This window comes from Scyliorhinus torazame, chromosome 7, assembly GCF_047496885.1.
Source record: "Scyliorhinus torazame isolate Kashiwa2021f chromosome 7, sScyTor2.1, whole genome shotgun sequence".
Classification (NCBI taxonomy): domain Eukaryota; kingdom Metazoa; phylum Chordata; class Chondrichthyes; order Carcharhiniformes; family Scyliorhinidae; genus Scyliorhinus; species Scyliorhinus torazame.
The window spans coordinates 99,575,581-99,594,349 of NC_092713.1; the positions used below are offsets into that span (position 1 = coordinate 99,575,581).

General features: G+C 44.7%; 1 protein-coding gene across 4 annotated transcripts in view; it reads right to left on the minus strand.

The window, feature by feature from the left end:
* LOC140427309 (ubiquitin-conjugating enzyme E2 U-like) overlaps positions 1-15,331 on the minus strand; it is an 87,315-nt gene extending 71,984 nt beyond the window's left edge. For 2 of the 4 annotated variants that reach the window (XM_072512873.1, XM_072512869.1), the window contains exons 1-3: positions 15,197-15,322; positions 11,442-11,593; positions 9,959-10,040 (exon numbers count right to left, since the gene is read on the minus strand). In XM_072512873.1, the coding sequence (XP_072368974.1) occupies positions 9,959-10,040; positions 11,442-11,507 (148 nt within the window). In that variant the 5' untranslated portion in view covers positions 11,508-11,593; positions 15,197-15,322. Of the gene's footprint in view, positions 1-8,930; positions 9,016-9,958; positions 10,041-11,441; positions 11,594-15,196 lie in introns of those variants that run through there. The other 2 variants (XM_072512872.1, XM_072512874.1) reach the window with 2 other exon arrangements.
* Between the last annotated feature and the right edge of the window lie 3,438 nt (positions 15,332-18,769).

Genomic DNA, 18,769 nt, shown 5'->3' on the forward strand with positions numbered 1-18,769 from the left:
GCACATCACTTTTCTTATTCCCCTTTCTGTCTTTTGTTCTTGTTCTTGATGCCCTCTCCACTGACTCCTTGCATAGGTTTTCCATCCCCCGGCCATTTTAGTTTAAACATTCCCCAATCACTCTAGCAAATACTCCCCCTTGGACATCGGTCACAGTCCTGCCCAGGTGTAACCCCTCCAAGTTTGTACTGGTCCTCCTACTCCCTCAGAATCAGTCCCAATGCCTCAAGAATACGATACTCTCCTCCTCACACCATCTCTTCAGCCACATATTCACCCAATATATCCTGCTATTTCTACTCTGACTAGCACGTGGCACGAGCAGTAATCCTGAGATCACTACCTTCGAGATCCTACTTTTCAACTTACTTCTTAACTCCCTCTATTCTGCTTTTAGGACCGCATCCCTTTTTTTTACCGATGTCGTTTGTACCATACAATCATAGAATCATAGAATTTACAATGCAGAAGGAGGCCATTCGACCCATCGTGTCTGCACCGGCCCTTGTAAAGAGCACCTTACTTAACCCCACACCCCCACCCTCTCCCCGTAACCCAGTAACTCCACCTAACCTTTTTGGACACTAAGGGGCAATTTAGCATGGCCAATCCACCTAACCTGCACATCTTTGGACTGTGGGAGGAAACCAGAGCAGCCAGAGGAAACCCACGCAGACACGGGGAGAACATGCAAACTCCGCACAGACAGTGACAGCCAGGAATCGAATCTGGGATGCTGGAGCTGTGAAGCAACAGTGCTAACCACTGTGCTACCTTCCGCCCAATGGTACACCAATATGTACCACGACCAATGCCTGTTGACCCTCCCCCTCCAGAATGTCCTGTAACCGCTCCGAGACATACTTGACCCCAGCATCAAGAAGGCAACATACCATCCTGGCGACTCATTTGCGGCCAGATAAACGCCTACCTGTTTCCCTTACAAGTGCGGCACGGTAGCACAGTGGTGAGCACTGTTGCTTCACAGCTCCAGGGTCCCAGATTCAATTCCCGGCTTGGGTCACTGTCTGTGCGGAATCAGTGTCTGCGTGGGTTCCCTCCGGGTGCCCCAGTTTCCTCCCACAAATCCCGAAAGACGTGCTTGTTGGGTGAACTGGACATTCTGAATTCTCCCTCTGCGTACCCGAATAGGCGCCGTAGTGTGGCGACTAGGGAATTTTCACAGTAACTTCATTGCAGTGTTAATGTAAACCTACTTGTGACACTAATAAAGATGATTATAAAGATGAATTGAATCCCCCACAACTATTGCATTTCCACACTTTTTACTTCTCCCCTGTGCAGCAGAGCCAACTGTGATGCAACAAATTTGGTTGTTGATGCTTCCCCTGAGAGGTCATTCCCACTAACAGTATCCAAAGCGATACATCTGATTTGCAGGGGAATGGTCAAAGGAGAATCCTGCACTGCCTGCCTAGCCCTCTTGCTCACCCTGGTGGTCACCCATTCCCTTCCTGCCTGTGGGGTCTCAGCTTGCGGTGTGACCATCTCTCTACACATGCTATTCACAATACTCTCTACCTCTACAGTGGCCCCAGTTGCCGCTCCAGCTCCGAAATCTGTGTTTCCAGGAGCTGCAGCTGGAGACACTTCCTGCACATTTGCTGGCCCTGGCCACTGAAAATGTTCCCAGCTTCCCGTGTGGAGCATGAAGAGCACACCATGGCTTTGCGCTCTCCTGTCATGAATTATCCCTTTAAATTAAACCGTTGGAAGATGTTTAACATCAGATAATATCAATTACTCTAGGGCCCTTCTTTCCTGGTCCTCTTTACTACAGATATAGCCCTTGCAAACTATAAATCACAAAAAGACCTGACAAACTATAAGCGATAAAGGTAGTAAATACTTACCCAACCGTACCCAGTACTTACCAATCAGCTCTCTCCATTGTAGCCTCTACCACTGCAACAGAGCAAGACCACTCTGAAGATTTCAAAAGTTAGAAAGCAAAGAAAAAAGTAAAAAGAACCACTTTCCTCTCTGAACCAAATTCTCACTGTGCTCCAAATTCCCAACATCCACACGCACTCTGGCTCTATCTCACTCAGGATGTGCTCTCTCCCTCTGATCTTGCTCTCTCCCTATGATGCCCAAGATCCCTCTGTTCCTCTGAGCTTTCGAGTGTCCTGCCATTCAATGAATCGTGTTACTCCTTCCACTTTTCAGGGTTTAAATTTCATCTGCTCATCTGCCTAACCCTTGTATTTCTTCCTGCAACCCAAGACCTTCTTCCTTACTATTAACCACCCTTCTAATATTTGTGTCATCTGCAAACTTACTTCTCTTCCTCTCCTGTCCCCCCAACATTCTCATCCATGTCATTCATATGGATCATAAACAATAGCACACTGATCCCTGTGCTATGCCATTGGATAACGGCCTCCAGTCACGCAAACTGCCTTCTATCACCACCCTCTGTCTCCTACCATTAAGCCAGTTTTGGAACCAATTTGCTAAGTTACCCTGAAACCCATGTGCTTTTACCTTCTTTATCAGCCTCCCATGTGGGACCTTCACTTTGCTGAAATCCATATAAGCTGCACTACCCACATCTATACACCCGATCACCTCCTCGGAAAATTCAACCAAATTTATCAGGCTTGACTTCCCTCTGACAAAGCCATGCTGACTGTTCCTGATCAAACCTTGCCTCTCCAAGTGGAGATTAATTCTCTCCTTCAGAACTTTCTCCAGTAGTTTCCCTATCACTGATTGAGACTCACTGGTCTGCAACTCCCTGGTTTATCTCTACCACCCTTCTTAAAAAGTGGAATCACATTAGCTGTCCTCCAATCCTCTGGCACCACCCCTGCGGCCAGAGAGGAATTAAAAATTTGGGTCAGGGCCCCTGTAATTTCTTCCCTTGCCTCCCGCAGCAGCCTGGGATACAACTCATCCAGGCCTGGGGATCTGTCCACTTTTGAGCACGCAAAATCCTATGTCAAACTGTTCAAGGACTTCACAGGAGTCCATTTCCCAGAATTCTGTACCTACATCCTCCTCTCGAGTGAAGGTAGTTGTGAAGTACTTGTTTAATACCAATGTCCTCCGGCTCCAGGTACAGGTTGTCCCCTTGATCCCCAATGGGCCCTACTCATTCCCTGGTTATCCTCTTCCCCTCAATATACTGACAGAATGTCTTGGGATTCTCCCTATTCTTATTTATCAGTGCTTTTTCATGCCCCCTATTTGCTCTCCTAATTACTTTAAGTTCCCCCATGCATGTTCTATACTCCACTAAGGCCTCTGCTGATTTGCTCCCTTTGTACCTGCTAAAAGCCTCTCCTTTTTCTCTTAACCAGTCGTGAATATTCCTAGACATCCAGGATTCTCTAGTTTTGTTACTCCTACATTTCAACCTAAAGGGAACATATTGGACTGTACCCTCCCTGTTTCCTTTTTGAACACCTCCCACTGCTTTGATGTAGATTTTCCCATGAGAAGCTGCTCCCAGTCTACTTTGGCCAGATCCTGCCTTATTCTAATAAAATGTGCCTTCCCCAATCCAAAACTGTTTTTTGCAGACCAACTTTTTCGTTTTCCAAAACAAACTTAAATCATACTGTTGTGGTTGCTATCACTAAATGCTTCCCCACTGCCACCTCGAACACCTGTCCGGCTTTATCCCCCAGAATTAGATTCAGCACTGCGCTGTCCCTTGTTGCACCGTCCACATATTGACATAAAAGTCTCTCGTGAATATATTTCAAGAGATTTTACTCTCCCTTGATGAACAGAAGCATCAGGCCTTGAGCAAAGATTAAGAATATAATGATGCAATAGGTCACAAATTCTATATCCCACCTCTCAAAAATGGAGTGTCATATTTTAGCCCCGATGGCATCCCAGCCTTTTCTTGTATTTTATTTCTTCAGAAGGTATTGACACATGTAGGCAACAGTTCCAATAGGCACTGACTACCCTCTGATAATTTGCCAACATGTGTGCATGTGCTTTGCGCAGGTGAAAGAGACACATCCTGAGTGAGTGAGACACATCCAGAGTGGGAATTGGAACTTGGTAATTTGGTGCAGTGAGGTAATTCGGTGCGGAGTGGGAGAAGGTGCTTTTTCCCCTACCGTTTTGTTTCCTTTCTGCTGGCTTGTAACTGTTAATAGGCAGGGAGAGAACCAGAGAGCATCCTGGGAAGGTAAGTGATTCTTATTTCCTTTTCAAATTGTGTGTGGGGGGAAAACTGTAAGTGACATCACAGTAAAGCTGTGACCTGATTAGCTGGTTGGGAATCAGTTAAATTTGAAAAAAAAAATAATATTGCAAAAAAAAAATCTAATTGATTAACTAGATAGTGGAGTAACTAAACCTGAGGGCAGTGAACGGTATTTAGCATTTAATTTTACAGTAAAAATCATCTAGTGTCAGGGCCATATAGTTAATTGTAACTCAATCTAACAATAATTCAAGTGTTTATTTTAAATTAATTAATTAGTGCTTAAATGTCACTCAGCGGGGTGCAGTGCTCCAACTGTCAGATGTGCCAGATCTGTGACGCTTCCAGCGTTCCTGTCGACTACATCTGCAGCAAATGTAACCAATGGCAGCTCCTCACAGACCGCATGGTTCGGTTGGAGCAGCAATTGGGTGCACTTAGGAGCATGCAGGTGGCGGAAAGCATCATAGATAGCAGATATAGAGATGTGGTCACACCCAAGGTGCAGGCAGAGAGATGGGTGACCACCAGAAGGGGCAGGCAGTCAGTGCAGGAATCCCCTGTGGTTGTCCCCCTCTTGAACAGGTATACAGCTTTGGATACTGTTGGGGGGAATAACCTATCAGGGGAAAACAGCAGCAGCCAGAGCAGTGGCACCACGGCTGGCTCTGATGTTCAGCAGGGAGGGTCAAAGCGCAAAAGAGCAATAGTCATAGGGGACTCTATAGTCAGGGGCACAGATAGGCGCTTCTGTGGACGTGAAAGGGACTCCAGGATGACATGTTGCCTTCCTGGTGCCAGGGTCCAGGATGTCTCAGAACGGGTAGCGGGCATCCTGAAGGGGGATGGCAAATAGGCAGAGGTCGTTGTACATATTGGTACTAATGACCTAGGCAAGAAGGGGCATGAGGTCCTGCAGCAGGAGTTCAAGGAGCTAGGCAGAAAGTTAAAAGACAGGACCTCTAGGGTTGTAATCTCGGGATTACTCCCTGTGCCAAGTGCCAGTGAGGCTAGAAATAGGAAGATAGACCAGCTAAACACGTGGCTAAACAGCTGGTGAAGGAGGGAGGGTTTCCGTTATCTGGACCACTGGGAGCTCTTCCGGGGCAGGTGTGACATGTATAAGAAGGACGGGATGCATCTAAACTGGGGAGGCATAAATATCCTGGCCATGAGGTTTGCTAGTGTCACACGGAAGGGTTTAAATTAGTATGGCAGGAGGGTGGGTACCGGAGCCCTAGGTCAGAAGGTGAAAACATTGAGGGAGAACTAGGGAATAGGGCCAGTATGGCTCTGAGGAAGAGCAGACAGGGAGATGTTGCTGAAAACAGCAGGACTGGTGGCCTAAAGTGCATATGTTTTAATGAAGGAAGTATAACCGGTAAGGCAGATGAACTTAGATCTTGGATTAGTACTTGGAACTATGATGTTGTTGCCATTAGAGACCTGGTTGAGGGAAGGACAGGATTGGCAGCTAAACGTTCCAGGATTTAGATGTTTCAGGCGGGATAGATGGGGATGTAAAAGGGGTGGCGGAGTTGCGCTACTGGTTCGGGAGAATATCACAGCTGTACTATGGAAGGACAGCTCAGAGGGTAGCGAGGCTATATGGGTAGAGATCAGGAATAAGAAGGGTGCAGTCACAATGTTGGGGGTTTACTACAGGCCTCCCAACAGCCAGCGGGAGATAGAGGAGCAGATAGGTAGACAGATTTTGGAAAGGAATAAATGCAACAGGGTTGTTGTGATGTGAGACTTCAACTTCTCCAATATTGACTGGGACTCACTTAGTGCTGGAGGCTTGGATGGGGCAGAATTTGCAAGGAGCATCCAGGAGGGCTTCTTAAAACAATCTGTAGATAGTCCAACTAGGGAAGGGGCTGTACTGGACCTGGTATTGGGGAATGAGCCCAGCCAGGTGGTAGAGGTTTCAGTAGGGGAGCATTTTGGGAACAGTGACCACAATTCACTAAGTTTTGAAGTGCTGGCGGACAAGGATAAGAGTGGTCCTAGGGTGAATGTGTTAAATTGGGAGAAGGCTAATTACAACAATATTAGGCGGGAACTGAAGAACATAGATTGGGAGCGGATGTTTGAGGGTAAATCAACATCTGACATGTGGGAGGCTTGCAAATGTCAGTTGAAAGGAATTCAGGACCGCCATGTTCCTGTGTGGAAGGATAAATACAGCAAATTTTGGGAACCTTGGATAACGAGAGATATTGTAGGCCTCGTCAAAAAGAAAATGGAGGCATTTGTCAGGGCTAGAAGGCTGGGAACAGACAAAGCCTGTGTGGAATATAAGGAAAGTAGGAAGGAACTTAAGCAAGGAGTCGGGAGGGCGAAAAGGGGTCACAAAAAGTCATTGGCAAATTGGGTTAAGGAAAATCCCAAGGCTTTTTATATCATAGAATTTACAGTGCAGAAGGAGGCCATTCGGCCCGTCGAGTCTGCACCGGTTCTTGGAAAGAGCACCCTACCCAAGGTCAACACCTCCACCCTCTTCCCGTAACCCAATAACCCCACCCAACACTAAGGGCGATTTTGGACACTAAGGGCAATTTATCATGGCCAATCCACCTAACCTGCACATCTTTGGACTGTGGGAGGAAACCAGAGCACCCGGAGGAAACCCACGCACACACGGGGAGGATGTGCAGACTCTGCACAGACAGTGACCCAAGCCGGAATCGAACCTGGGACCCTGGAGCTGTGAAGCAATTGTGCTATCCACAATGCTACCGTGCTGCCCCGTATATACGTACATAAAAAGCAGGAGGGTAGCCAGGGAAAGGATTGGCACACTGAAGGACAGGGAAGGGAATCTATGTGTGGAGCCAGAGGAAATGGGCGAGGTACTAAATGGATACTTTGCATCAGTATTCACCAAAGAGAAGGAATTGGTGGATGTTGAGTCTGGAGAAGGGTGTGTAGATAGTGTGTAGAGATCCAAAAAGACAAAGTGTTGGGCGCCTTGAAAAATATTAAGATAGATAAGTCCCCAGGGCCTGATGGGATCTACCCCAGAATACTGAAGGAGGCTAGAGAGGAAATTGCTGAGGCCTTGACAAAAATCTTTGGATCCTCACTGTCTTCAAGTGATGTCCTGGAGGACTGGAGAACAGCCAATGTTGTTCCTTTGTTTAAGAAGGGTAGCAAGGATAATCCAGGGAACTACAGGCCGGTGAGCCTTACGTCAGTGGTAGGGAAATTACTGGAGAGAATTCTTTGACACAGGATCTACTCCCATTTGGAAGCAAATGGACGTATTAGCGAGAGGCAGCACGGTTTTATGAAGGGGAGGTCGTGTCTCACTAACTTAATAGAATTTTTTGAAGAGGTCACAAAGATGATTGATGCAGGTAGGGCAGTGGATGCTGTCTCTATGGACTTCAGTAAGGCCTTTGACAAGGTACCTCATGGCAGACTGGTACAAAATGTGAAGTCACACGGGATCAGGGGTGAGCTGGCAAGATGGATACAGAACGGGCTAAGTCATAGAAGTCAGAGAGTAGCAATGGAAGGGTTCTTCTCTGATTGGAGGGCTGTGACTAGTGGTGTTCCACAGGGATCAGTGCTGGGACCTTTGCTGTTCATAGTATATATAAATGATTTGGAGGAAAATGTAACTGGCCTGATTAGTAAGTTTGCAGACGACACAATGGTTGGTGGAATTGCGGATAGCGATGAGGACTGTCAGAGGATACAGCAGGATTTAGATCGTTTGGAGACTTGGGCGGAGAGAAGGCAGATGGAGTTTAATCCGGACAAATGTGAGGTAATGCATTTTGGAAGGTCTAATGCAGGTAAGGAATATACAGTGAATGGTACAGCCCTCGAAAGTACTGACAGTCAGGGAGATCTAGGTATACAGGTCCACAGGTCACTGAAAGGGGCAACACAGGTGGAGAAGGTAGTCAAGAAGGCATATGGCATGGTTGCCTTCATTGTCCGGGGCATTGAGTTTACGAATTGGCAAGTCATGTTGCAGCTGTATTGAACCTTAGTTAGGCCATACTTGGAGCATAGTGTTCAATTCTGGTTGCCACACTACCAGAAGGATGTGGAGGCTTTAGAGAGGGTGCAAAGGAGATTTACCAGGATGTTGCCTGAGGGCATTAGCTATGAGGAGCGGTTGAATAAACTCGGTTTGTTCTTACTGGAACGATGGAGGTTGAGGGGAGACCTGATAGAGGTATACAAAATTATGAGGGGCATAGACAGAGTGGATAGTCAGAGGCTTTTCCCCAGGGTAGAGGGGTCAATTACTAGGGGGCATAGGTTTAAGGTGCGAGGGGCAAGGTATAGAGATGTACGAGGCAAGATTTTTACACAGAGGGTAGTGGGTGCCTGGAACTCGCTGCCGGGGGAGGTGGTGAATGCAGGGATGATAGTGACATTTAAGGGGCATCTTGACAAATACATGAATAGGATGGGGTTAGAGGGATACAGACCCAGGAAGTGTAGAAGATTTTAGTTTAGTCGGGCAGCATGGTCGGCACAGGCTTGGAGGGCCGAAGGGCCGGTTCCTGTGCTGTACTTATCTTTGTTCTTGGTGTGTCTGGGATGAGTGTGAACAGACTATTTGTCTATTATGCAATGATCCTACCCTTCTCATCCGACATCCATGTCTATTTTCCAATAATGTTCAGAAGCAGATGCCAGGAGAAGTTTTTCCTTAGCTTGAAGGCAGCAAGGACCAATGCAGGGCCTCTCATTCCACTTAAATTGCAATTACCTGAGACATTCTTGTTTTTAGAGATTATTTCCACACTGGACAGGATGAGTGAGCCTTCAAGGGCCAACATTTTGTCGTTCAACCATTGAAACTTTATACTTAATTTTGACAACTAAGTTCAATATAAAATAAGTAATGAACAGGTGATGGGTTTGTAAGGTAGTCCAACTGTTTTGAACAGTAAATCTTAGAGCAATTGAAACGACAAAAATCCCAGGTTCAATCTGTGCTGGGTTAGCGCTTCTCAGTTGGAGTGACTGTAAACTGAGCTACAATTGACTTCACTGGTCTGAGATTAGAGAGTAGAAAACAAGCATAGATCCTGCTACTGGTGATCAGTATTGAGCAACACCTGGAAGAAAGAGGGAACACAACAGGAAAATAATATGAGTTGGGTGAGAGAGTGAGGGGAGAGGGAGCAAGAGGGAAGACAGACAGACAGAGACAGAGTTTAAGGGAAGATGGAGAGAGTAAGGAAAGAGACATCAAGATGATGCAGGTGATAAGTGTTGCTTATGGAATTCTCCTCCAGAAAGAAATCAATGAATTCAGGACAGGAGGAGGGCAGGGGGTAAAACTGGTCGAAAAATAAGGAAGAAAAAAAATGGCAAAAAAGAATGATCATTTGTATAGAAAACAATGAAAACCTAAAATTAATTGTTAAATTGTTTCCTTCAGAATGGAATTTCCTTTGCAATTTCAACCCCATCTGTCAGCATTTAGCTCCAAAATGATGCAGAGTGAATTTACCATCTCATTTATCAATTTCAAAAAAGGAAACGGGGGATGTGAACGTGCTTAGATTTATTAGAACTGAAAACTGTGCACAGACAGGAAGAAATGCCGAGTAATTATCAAACAGCTAAAGATCTGAAACAGACGGCCAGACTTTTATTGTGGCCTTTTCATTTAAATTAGTAATTGCCAACATCTGATGTAGAACAAGACATTTCAATTTTTGCTCTCCACTACACATGAAGTTTCAGAAATAAATTAAATAAATTATTGCAGTTCAGTTCATCTCTTACCTTCCCAGAGGGAATCTTTCAATCCCTGAACTGTGGCCACCCACTCCAACAGATCATCTCTGACTGGGGACACAGTAATGCCCTACAGTTGCATAAAAGTATATTATATTATTGAAGTGCCCTGAGTGCTTCAAACACGCACATTTATTTGGATGCCCTCCTCCCAACTGCAGTTTCCACTCAACATCCAGTGACCTACTTGAATGGTGAACGAGGACATTTGGGTTCAGTTTGCCTTCCATGGAAAATGAATCTACCAATACTGTCCTGGCTCACCCAAGAGGGCAGATGTCACCCACATAACTGTACTTTTGCATGAATCACGATCTTCAGGGAAATCAAGTTAAAGTGCAGAAAAAGTGTCCTTGTCAGCTTTGAAATTCCTGATCAGTTTAATCTAAATTCCTGTTGATCAGATAAATTACGGTAGCAATGTGGGTAGCACTGTTGCCTTACAGCTCCAGGGTCCCTGGTTCGATTCCTGGCTTGAGTCACTGTGTGGAGTCTGCATGTTCTCCCTGTGTCTGTGTGGGTTTCCTCCGGGTGCTCCGGTTTCCTCCGACAAGTACCGAAAGACGTGCTGTTAGGTAATTTGGACATTCTGAATTCTCCCTCACTGTACCCGAACAGGCGCCGGAATGTGGCGACTAGGGGATTTTCACAGTAACTCTATTGCAGTATTAATGTAAGCCTACTTGTGACAATAAAGATTATTATTATTAAATTATGCATTAGTACATCTATATTTAAACATTTTGGGTCTAGCCTATATCTGTAAAATATGGGAATATGAATTCTGTATCTTTATGGCAGAAAGCATCAGATTGTTCAAATTTCACCCATCAAATGCTGACCAACTGAGCCAGACAATTATTTCCATATTGCACAAATTGGCTCAAGAATTTTTATGTACTTAAATGCGACCAATTCAAAAATATCAAACAGCACAAAATCAAACAACTCACTTACCTCATTCATCATCTAACTATGAAAGATAGTGTGGGGAAGAGAGTCCGGGGAGATTCAAAGAGAAAGTGTATGAGGTGTAATGATCAGGGGGGTGATGGGGTTGGGACGGTAGCAGTGGCAGTGAAGAGGGAAGGAAAGACCTAAGGAATTAGGCAGAGAAAGAATCAGAACAAGGCTGCAGACAATACAGAGACAATGGAAGCAACTATGAGAGAGAGAATTTGAAAGATAGAGCAGGTAACAAAAATAATTCAAGATTGGAAGTTGAACAGGACTAGGGTGATAAAATAAAGCTGTTTTGTCTGTGAGCAATGCTTCAGGACATCAAGTTGACAAAATATGGGAAAAATAGGAAAATGACAAACGAGATCAGTCAAAAGGGTCAAATCACTTTGCTCTGACCCCCAGATTTTGTGTCAATTCTGAGGGAGAAAATAATGCAAAACAGACTGTGTGAAAGTCTTTCCTGTCATAGAAGGTCAACTAATATATTAAGCTATTCAGACTTACTTACAAAGAGTCTAGCTTCTTGAAGTTGAGCATATTCTCTTGCCAGTAATAAGTAAGCCTTGGATTGCATGGCCTTTCAGGATAATGACTCCTCATCAAAGAAATAATCTGCTGAATCGCGTCAGTATAAAATAAGTCATTTCATCCTTCCTCCACCTTTGTAGTGTCAAACAAATCAGAAAGCACAGTTTAATATACTACAACAGTTAAATAAACAAAATTAATTAAATAACATCTAAATCCAAACAATATTGCCAATCACTTATTATGAGGGAGGAATAGGAAGAAAAGTGATTTTGTATGAAAGGCAAAATGCCATTTGAACTTTAATGCAAAATTGATTACTTGACAGTAAGAAATTATCCTGTTTAATATGTTCACAGTGAGAGTTTGTCTTGTTTTAGAGCGACGATGATTGGGAAAAATGCAGTCTGAATTGACACACTATAATACCATATGATGTGAACACTAGGTTTACTTTATTTCTTACTTGAAGGGTATTTTGGAGTAAGATTTTTTTTATCATTGTATATTTATCCCCTTTCTCTGCCCAACCTCTGCAGGTGACATGGAAGTTGCATGGCTTGTTCATAGATCACCACCCATAAAGCTGACTGCCAATAAGTTTCCAAAACCCAAGATATGACACTTGTCAGTGTCATATCTTTCAAGACTAAATGTTTCTTTTAAAATATGGTAGGACATTGCATTATCTAGACATTTGGAATCTGACCGGGGAGTTTTTTAAAGAAAAGGTCAGATGTTAACCTTGGAAATGTCAACAAGCAGGCCTCTTGCAAGAACTCACCTGGTCTACGTGTAATTGAGAAACATCTGCTTGTTTTGAACTGAAATTATTTTAATGAATGGAGAAATAATGAAAGAAAACTGGTAACTTGCTGGAAATCACATGACAGAAATGAAAAAAGCTTAAATTTTGGACCTGCTGGTTTTGAAGTCAGTGTTGGGGAATAAGCTGATAAAGGAAGGCTTACTCTCTCACTCTCTGAGCCTTGCTGGAATTTTTGTGTGGCTATTAACTTGTAGCCTGAGAATCCTCGATTTGTCCGCATTGGGACTAGCAAAGCTGAGACCAGAAGAATTGATCCAACCCCACATTTTCCTCCACACCAAGTTCTATTGGTGAGAACTTGCATACACTAGGACCAACAGCTCGTCTGGAACTCCAGCGGACAGCATCAAGACCCTTCAAACTTTATCCTTTATTTTATAATGCCTACCCGCTAAAGCCCATTTCTACAGACTCTGTGTTTGTCCTTTGTTTGTCTGTTTGTGCGCTGGGGGCATTGTTTTAGGAAGAGATAGATTGTAATCTGGATGTATAACTATTGTGTTAACCAGTACCTGCAACTTGTTAAAGAGTTTTGTTTTACAATAAACAATTGTTCTGAGTTTATTGAAGGTACCTGGTTGAAGTCCCTTTTATTAATTGTTTTAAACAATTGGCCATTTGCATGAGTAAATTAAACATTAAAATTTAAATGCGATGTCTTGGGGCTCAATAAGACGGGCACTACACCCATCCCAGCCGTAACACATTTTTACCGAGATTTCATTCCTTGCTAACCTGACTTGACACCTTGTGGGCTCTGCTCACCACATCTCAATACAACACACCTCTGATGGGAAACTAGATAGAGTAGAACTGACAATAATATCCTTGGCGGGTCTGTGACCTGCTAACATTCAGCATCTGAAAGTTCCCTAGAAAATCCCTTTAGTCTGGCAGTTAAAATTAAAATCTGGCATTAGTTCAAGGTTTAAAAGATCTTTTTTGGTCTTTACTTCCCATTTTCAAAGTCTTTATCAATTAAATTCAAAAACTAGCTTCAACCAGAAGTTCTGAGGTCTTGCATCGCACACATGACACAAGCTTGTGCCAGTAATAGATTAACAGGATTAGAACATACAGTACAGGAGGCCATTTGACCCATCGAGTCCGCATCGACCCACTTAAGCCCTCACTTCCACCCTCTGCCCGTAACCCAATAACCCCTCCTAACCTTTTTGATCACTAAGGGCAATTTATCATGGCCAATCCACCTAACCTCACGTCTTTGGACTGTGGGAGGAAACCGGAGCACCCGGAGGAAACCCACGCAGATACGGGGAGAACGTGCAGACTCTGCACAGACAGTGACGCAGCGGGGAATCGAACCTGGGACCCTGGCACTGTGAAGCCACAGCGCCATCCACTTGTGCTACCTGGCTGCCCTTAGGCTACTGAGTTGGATGATCAGCCATGATCGTGATAAATGGAGGAGCTGGCTCGAAGGGCCAAAAGGTCTCCTCCTGCTCCTATCTTCTATGTAACATCCTGATCCTAAGTTTATATTACAACAGTGACCACATTTCCGACATCCAAGGACAGATGTAGAGACATTGAGCTGAGGGCAGTTGTAGCGAACACTAAGGGTACATCTATTAGTCTAAGGGCAGGTAAAGGAGGCACTAAGAGGAAGTTAGGAGTATGAGCTAAGGGAGGTGTAGTGGCCACTGATGGTGAATGAAATGGGCTTTGATCGGAGGTCGATTTTTAAAAATTCATTTTTGGGATGTGGGTATCACTGGCTAGGTCAGCATTTATTGACCATCTCCAATTGTCCTTGAGAAGGTGGTGGTGAACTGCCTTCTTAAACCACTGTGGTCCATGTGGTGTCCACAGTGCTGTTAGGGAGGGTGTTCCAGCAACAGTGAAGGGGCAGTGAGACATTTCCAAGTCAGGGTGGGGAGTGGTTTGGAGGGCAATCTCCAGGTGGTGGTTCCCATGTGTCTGCTGCTCTTGCCCTTCTAGATGGTAGTGGTCATGAGTTTGGAAGGTGCTGTCAAGGAACCTTAGTGAGCTCCTGAAGTGCATCTTCTGGATGGTACACACTGGAGGCAGTGAATGTTTGTGGATGGGGTGCCAATCAAGCGGGCTGCCTTGTCCTGGATGGTATTGAGCTTGTTGAGTGTTGTTGGAGCTGCACTCACCCGGACAAGTGGAGAGTATTCCATCACATTCCTGACTTGTGCCTTGTAGATGGTGGACAAACCATCAGGTGGTGAGTTACTCACTGCAGGATTCCTAGCTTTTGACCTGCTCTTGAAGCCATGGTATTGGTATGGCTAGTCCAGTTCAGTTTTTCATCAATGGTAACCCCCAAAAGGTTGATATAAAGGGGTATGAATGGTAGCTGTCGGGGGAATTGAACTAAGCGAGGTGTATAGTATCCCAAGAATGGGTGCAGGGAGTCATTGAGTTAAGGGTAGGTGTAAGGCCACCAGGCCTAAGTGTACAGGGCACTGAGGGTAGATATAGTTGCTAGAGGGTGGGTATAAGAGGCATAGATGGTAGATGTATGTATACAGGGTATATATAGAGGGTGCTGAGAATACTGAGGCAATGGAGGAGTTTTGGGGTGGATATAGACGGTATTGAGGGGGTCTGTATCAAGGGGTGTCTGAGATATTGAGGGGAGGTGAAATGGGGTATTGAAGTGCAGTAGTCGGAGGAGTCTTTAAGGGACATTGGGGTATTATTTGGGGTATTATTGCGGGGTTTAGGGGCATTATTGAGAGGGAGTTTCCATTTCCAGTTGCAGACCAGCTTGTTCACAAATGTTGGAGCTCAAAACAGATTTATCAACACTTAATAAAACTTAAGGACAATAATTACAGAGATCAGCTTCCTTCAGGAGCGATGGAATGAATGCAAATTTATTTATCTTTTAAATAAAAAGGTTAAAACTTAAGCACCTTAAATATATTTCTGAAACGTGCAGTACCCTCAGTTTTGGCCCGAGTGCTCTACCCGCAGATTTCCAGCAAATTTCGCCCTAAATTGGGTGTCTGCAGCTGGCTCCTGCAGTCCGGAAGTGTTGCCCCGGTTGCTAAGTAACGAGTAGACGGTGTTTCCGGTGGGAGCAGACGGTGTTGCTTCCCCTTCCCCCTGCTGGTCATACACAGTCGCTGCAGGAACAGTCTGTGCACATGTGGAATTGAACCGCCACTTAAAGCTCACTCTGAATTCATCTAACACAAACATTAGCACAACGTAAAAATCTCCCACCAAACATTTCTCCAGTCAAGCTACCATAACCTGAGGAGTCTAATACAGTCAACGCAAAATTATTTCATATTATTAGCTTTCACCCTAAAATTTGCTTATTGCAATCACCATTCAAACTTTTATCTTGAAAATATTTTAATTAAAGTTTCAATTTTATAAAACACAAAATAAACAAATCCATACAAATAAACCCCCGTCCCCTACCCACTGACTATGACCAATCTCTAAAGATAAGTGACATTTAAGGGGCATCTTGACAAATACATGAATAGGATGGGAATAGAGAGATACGGACCCAGGAAGTGTAGAAGATTGTAGTTTAGTCGGGCAGCATGGTCGGCACGGGCTTGGAGGGCCGAAGGGCCTGTTCCTGTGCTGTACATTTCTTTGTTCTTTGTTATTTGTTCTATAAAAGACAACGGTCGCCATCTCCGGTGGGTCCAGGCCCAGGACCCACACAAGACAGCCACCAACCCCGCCCCTCAGATGAGACACATAAACGCCCTTAGGCCCATTCAGATCCCCTCCCCATTCCTCCCCCCCTCCCCGCCCCACTCATAAGCTTTCCAGACAAACAACTCCCTCCTCTCTTCCTGCCTACCCGCCAACCAAAGAAATAAGCTAGGCTCACTGAACCTTGCTCAAGCATGTCCAACAAGCCACAGCCCCTCTCCCTACCTCACCCCCATTTGCAAGATGAAAATGTACAGCTACCAGGGTGTATAAGACCATAAGACCATAAGACATAGGAGTGGAAGTAAGGCCATTCGGCCCATCGAGTCCACTCCGCCATTCAATCATGGCTGATTTCAACTCCATTTACCGGCTCTCTCTCCATAGCCTTTAATTCCTCGAGAAATCAAGAATTTATCAACTTCTGTCTTAAAGACACTCAACGTCCCGGCCTCCACCGCCCTCTGTGGCAATGAATTCCACAGACCCACCACTCTCTGGCTGAAGAAATTTCTCCTCATCTCTGTTCTAAAGTGACTCCCTTTTATTCTAAGGCTGTGCCCCCAGGTCCTAGTCTCCCCTGCTAATGGAAACAACTTCCCTACATCCACCCTATCTAAGCCATTCATTATCTTGTAAGTTTCTATTAGATCTCCCCTCAACCTCCTAAACTCCAATGAATATAATCCCAGGATCCTCAGACGTTCATCGTATGTTAGGCCTACCATTCCTGGGATCATCCGTGTGAATCTCCGCTGGCCCGCTCCAGTGCCAGTATGTCCTTCCTGAGGTCTGGGGCCCAAAATTGCTCACAGTATTCTAAATGGGGCCTAACTAATGCTTTATAAAGCTTCAGAAGTACATCCCTGCTTTTATATTCCAAGCCTCTTGAGATGAATGACAACATTGCATTTGCTTTCTTAATTACGGACTCAACCTGCAAGTTTACCTTTAGAGAATCCTGGACTAGGACTCCCAAGTCCCTTTGCACTTCAGCATTATGAATTTTGTCACCGTTTAGAAAATAGTCCATGCCTCTATTCTTTTTTCCAAAGTGCAAGACCTCGCACTTGCCCACGTTGAATTTCATCAGCCATTTCTTGGACCACTCTCCTAAACTGTCTAAATCTTTCTGCAGCCTCCCCACCTCCTCCATACTACCTGCCCCTCCACCTATCTTTGTATCATCGGCAAACTTAGCCAGAATGCCCCCAGTCCCGTCATCTAGATCGTTAATATATAAAGAGAACAGCTGTGGCCCCAACACTGAACCCTGTGGGACACCACTCATCACCGGTTGCCATTCCGAAAAAGAACCTTTTATCCCAACTCTCTGCCTTCTGCCTGACAGCCAATCGTCAATCCATGTTAGTACCTTGCCTCGAATACCATGGGCCCTTATTTTACTCAGCAGTCTCCCGTGAGGCACCTTATCAAAGGCCTTTTGGAAGTCAAGATAGATAACATCCATTGGCTCTCCTTGGTCTAACCTATTTGTTATCTCTTCAAAGAACTCTAACAGGTTTGTCAGGCACGACCTCCCCTTACTAAATCCATGCTGACTTGTCCTAATCTGACCCTGCACTTCCAAGAATTTAGAAATCTCATCCTTAACAATGGATTCTAGAATCTTGCCAACAACCGAGGTTAGGCTAATTGGCCTATAATTTTCCATCTTTTTCCTTGTTCCCTTCTTGAACAGGGGGGTTACAACAGCGATTTTCCAATCCTCTGGGACTTTCCCTGACTCCAGTGACTTTTGAAAGATCATAACTAACGCCTCCACTATTTCTTCAGCTATCTCCTTTAGAACTCTAGGATGTAGTCCATCTGGGCCTGGAGATTTATCAATTTTTAGACCTCTTAGTTTCTCTAGCACTTTCTCCTTTGTGATGGCTACGATATTCAACTCTGCCCCCTGACTCTCCGGAATTGGTGGGATATTACTCATGTCTTCTACTGTGAAGACTGACGCAAAGTACTTATTTAGTTCCTCAGCTATTTCCTTGTCTCCCATCACAAAATTACCAGCGTCATTTTGGAGCGGCCCAATGTCAATTTATGCCTCCCGTTTGTTTTTAATGTATTTAAAGAAACTTTTACTATCATTCCTAATGTTACTGGCTAGCCTACCTTCATATTTGATCCTCTCTTTCCTTATTTCTCTCTTTGTTATCCTCTGTTTGTTTTTGTAGCCTTCCCAATCTTCTGACTTCCCACTACTCTTTGCCACATTATAGGCTTTCTCTTTTGCTTTGATGCATTCCCTAACTTCCTTTGTCAGCCATGGCTGCCTAATCCCCCCTCTGATAACCTTTCTTTTCTTTGGGATGAACCTCTGCACTGTGTCCTCAATTACTCCCAGAAACTCCTGCCATTGCTGTTCTACTGTCTTTCCCACTAGGCTCTGCTCCCAGTCGATTTTCGTCAGTTCCTCCCTCATGCCCCTGTAGTTACCTTTATTTAACTGTAACACCTTTACATCTGATTCTACCTACTTTCTTTCAAATTGGAGATTGAATTCTACCATATTATGATCACTGCCTCCTAAGTGCTCCCTTACTTTAAGATCTTTAATCAAGTCTGGCTCATTACATAACACTAAGTCCAGAATGGCCTGTTCCCTCGTGGGCTCCATCACAAGCTTTTCCAAAAAGCCCTCCTGTAAACATTCAATTAATTCCCTTTCCTTGGGTCCACTGGCAGCATTATTTACCCAGTCCACCTGCATATTGAAGTCCCCCATGATCACTGTGACCTTGCCTTTCTGACATGCACTTTCTATTTCATGGTGCATTTTGTGCCCC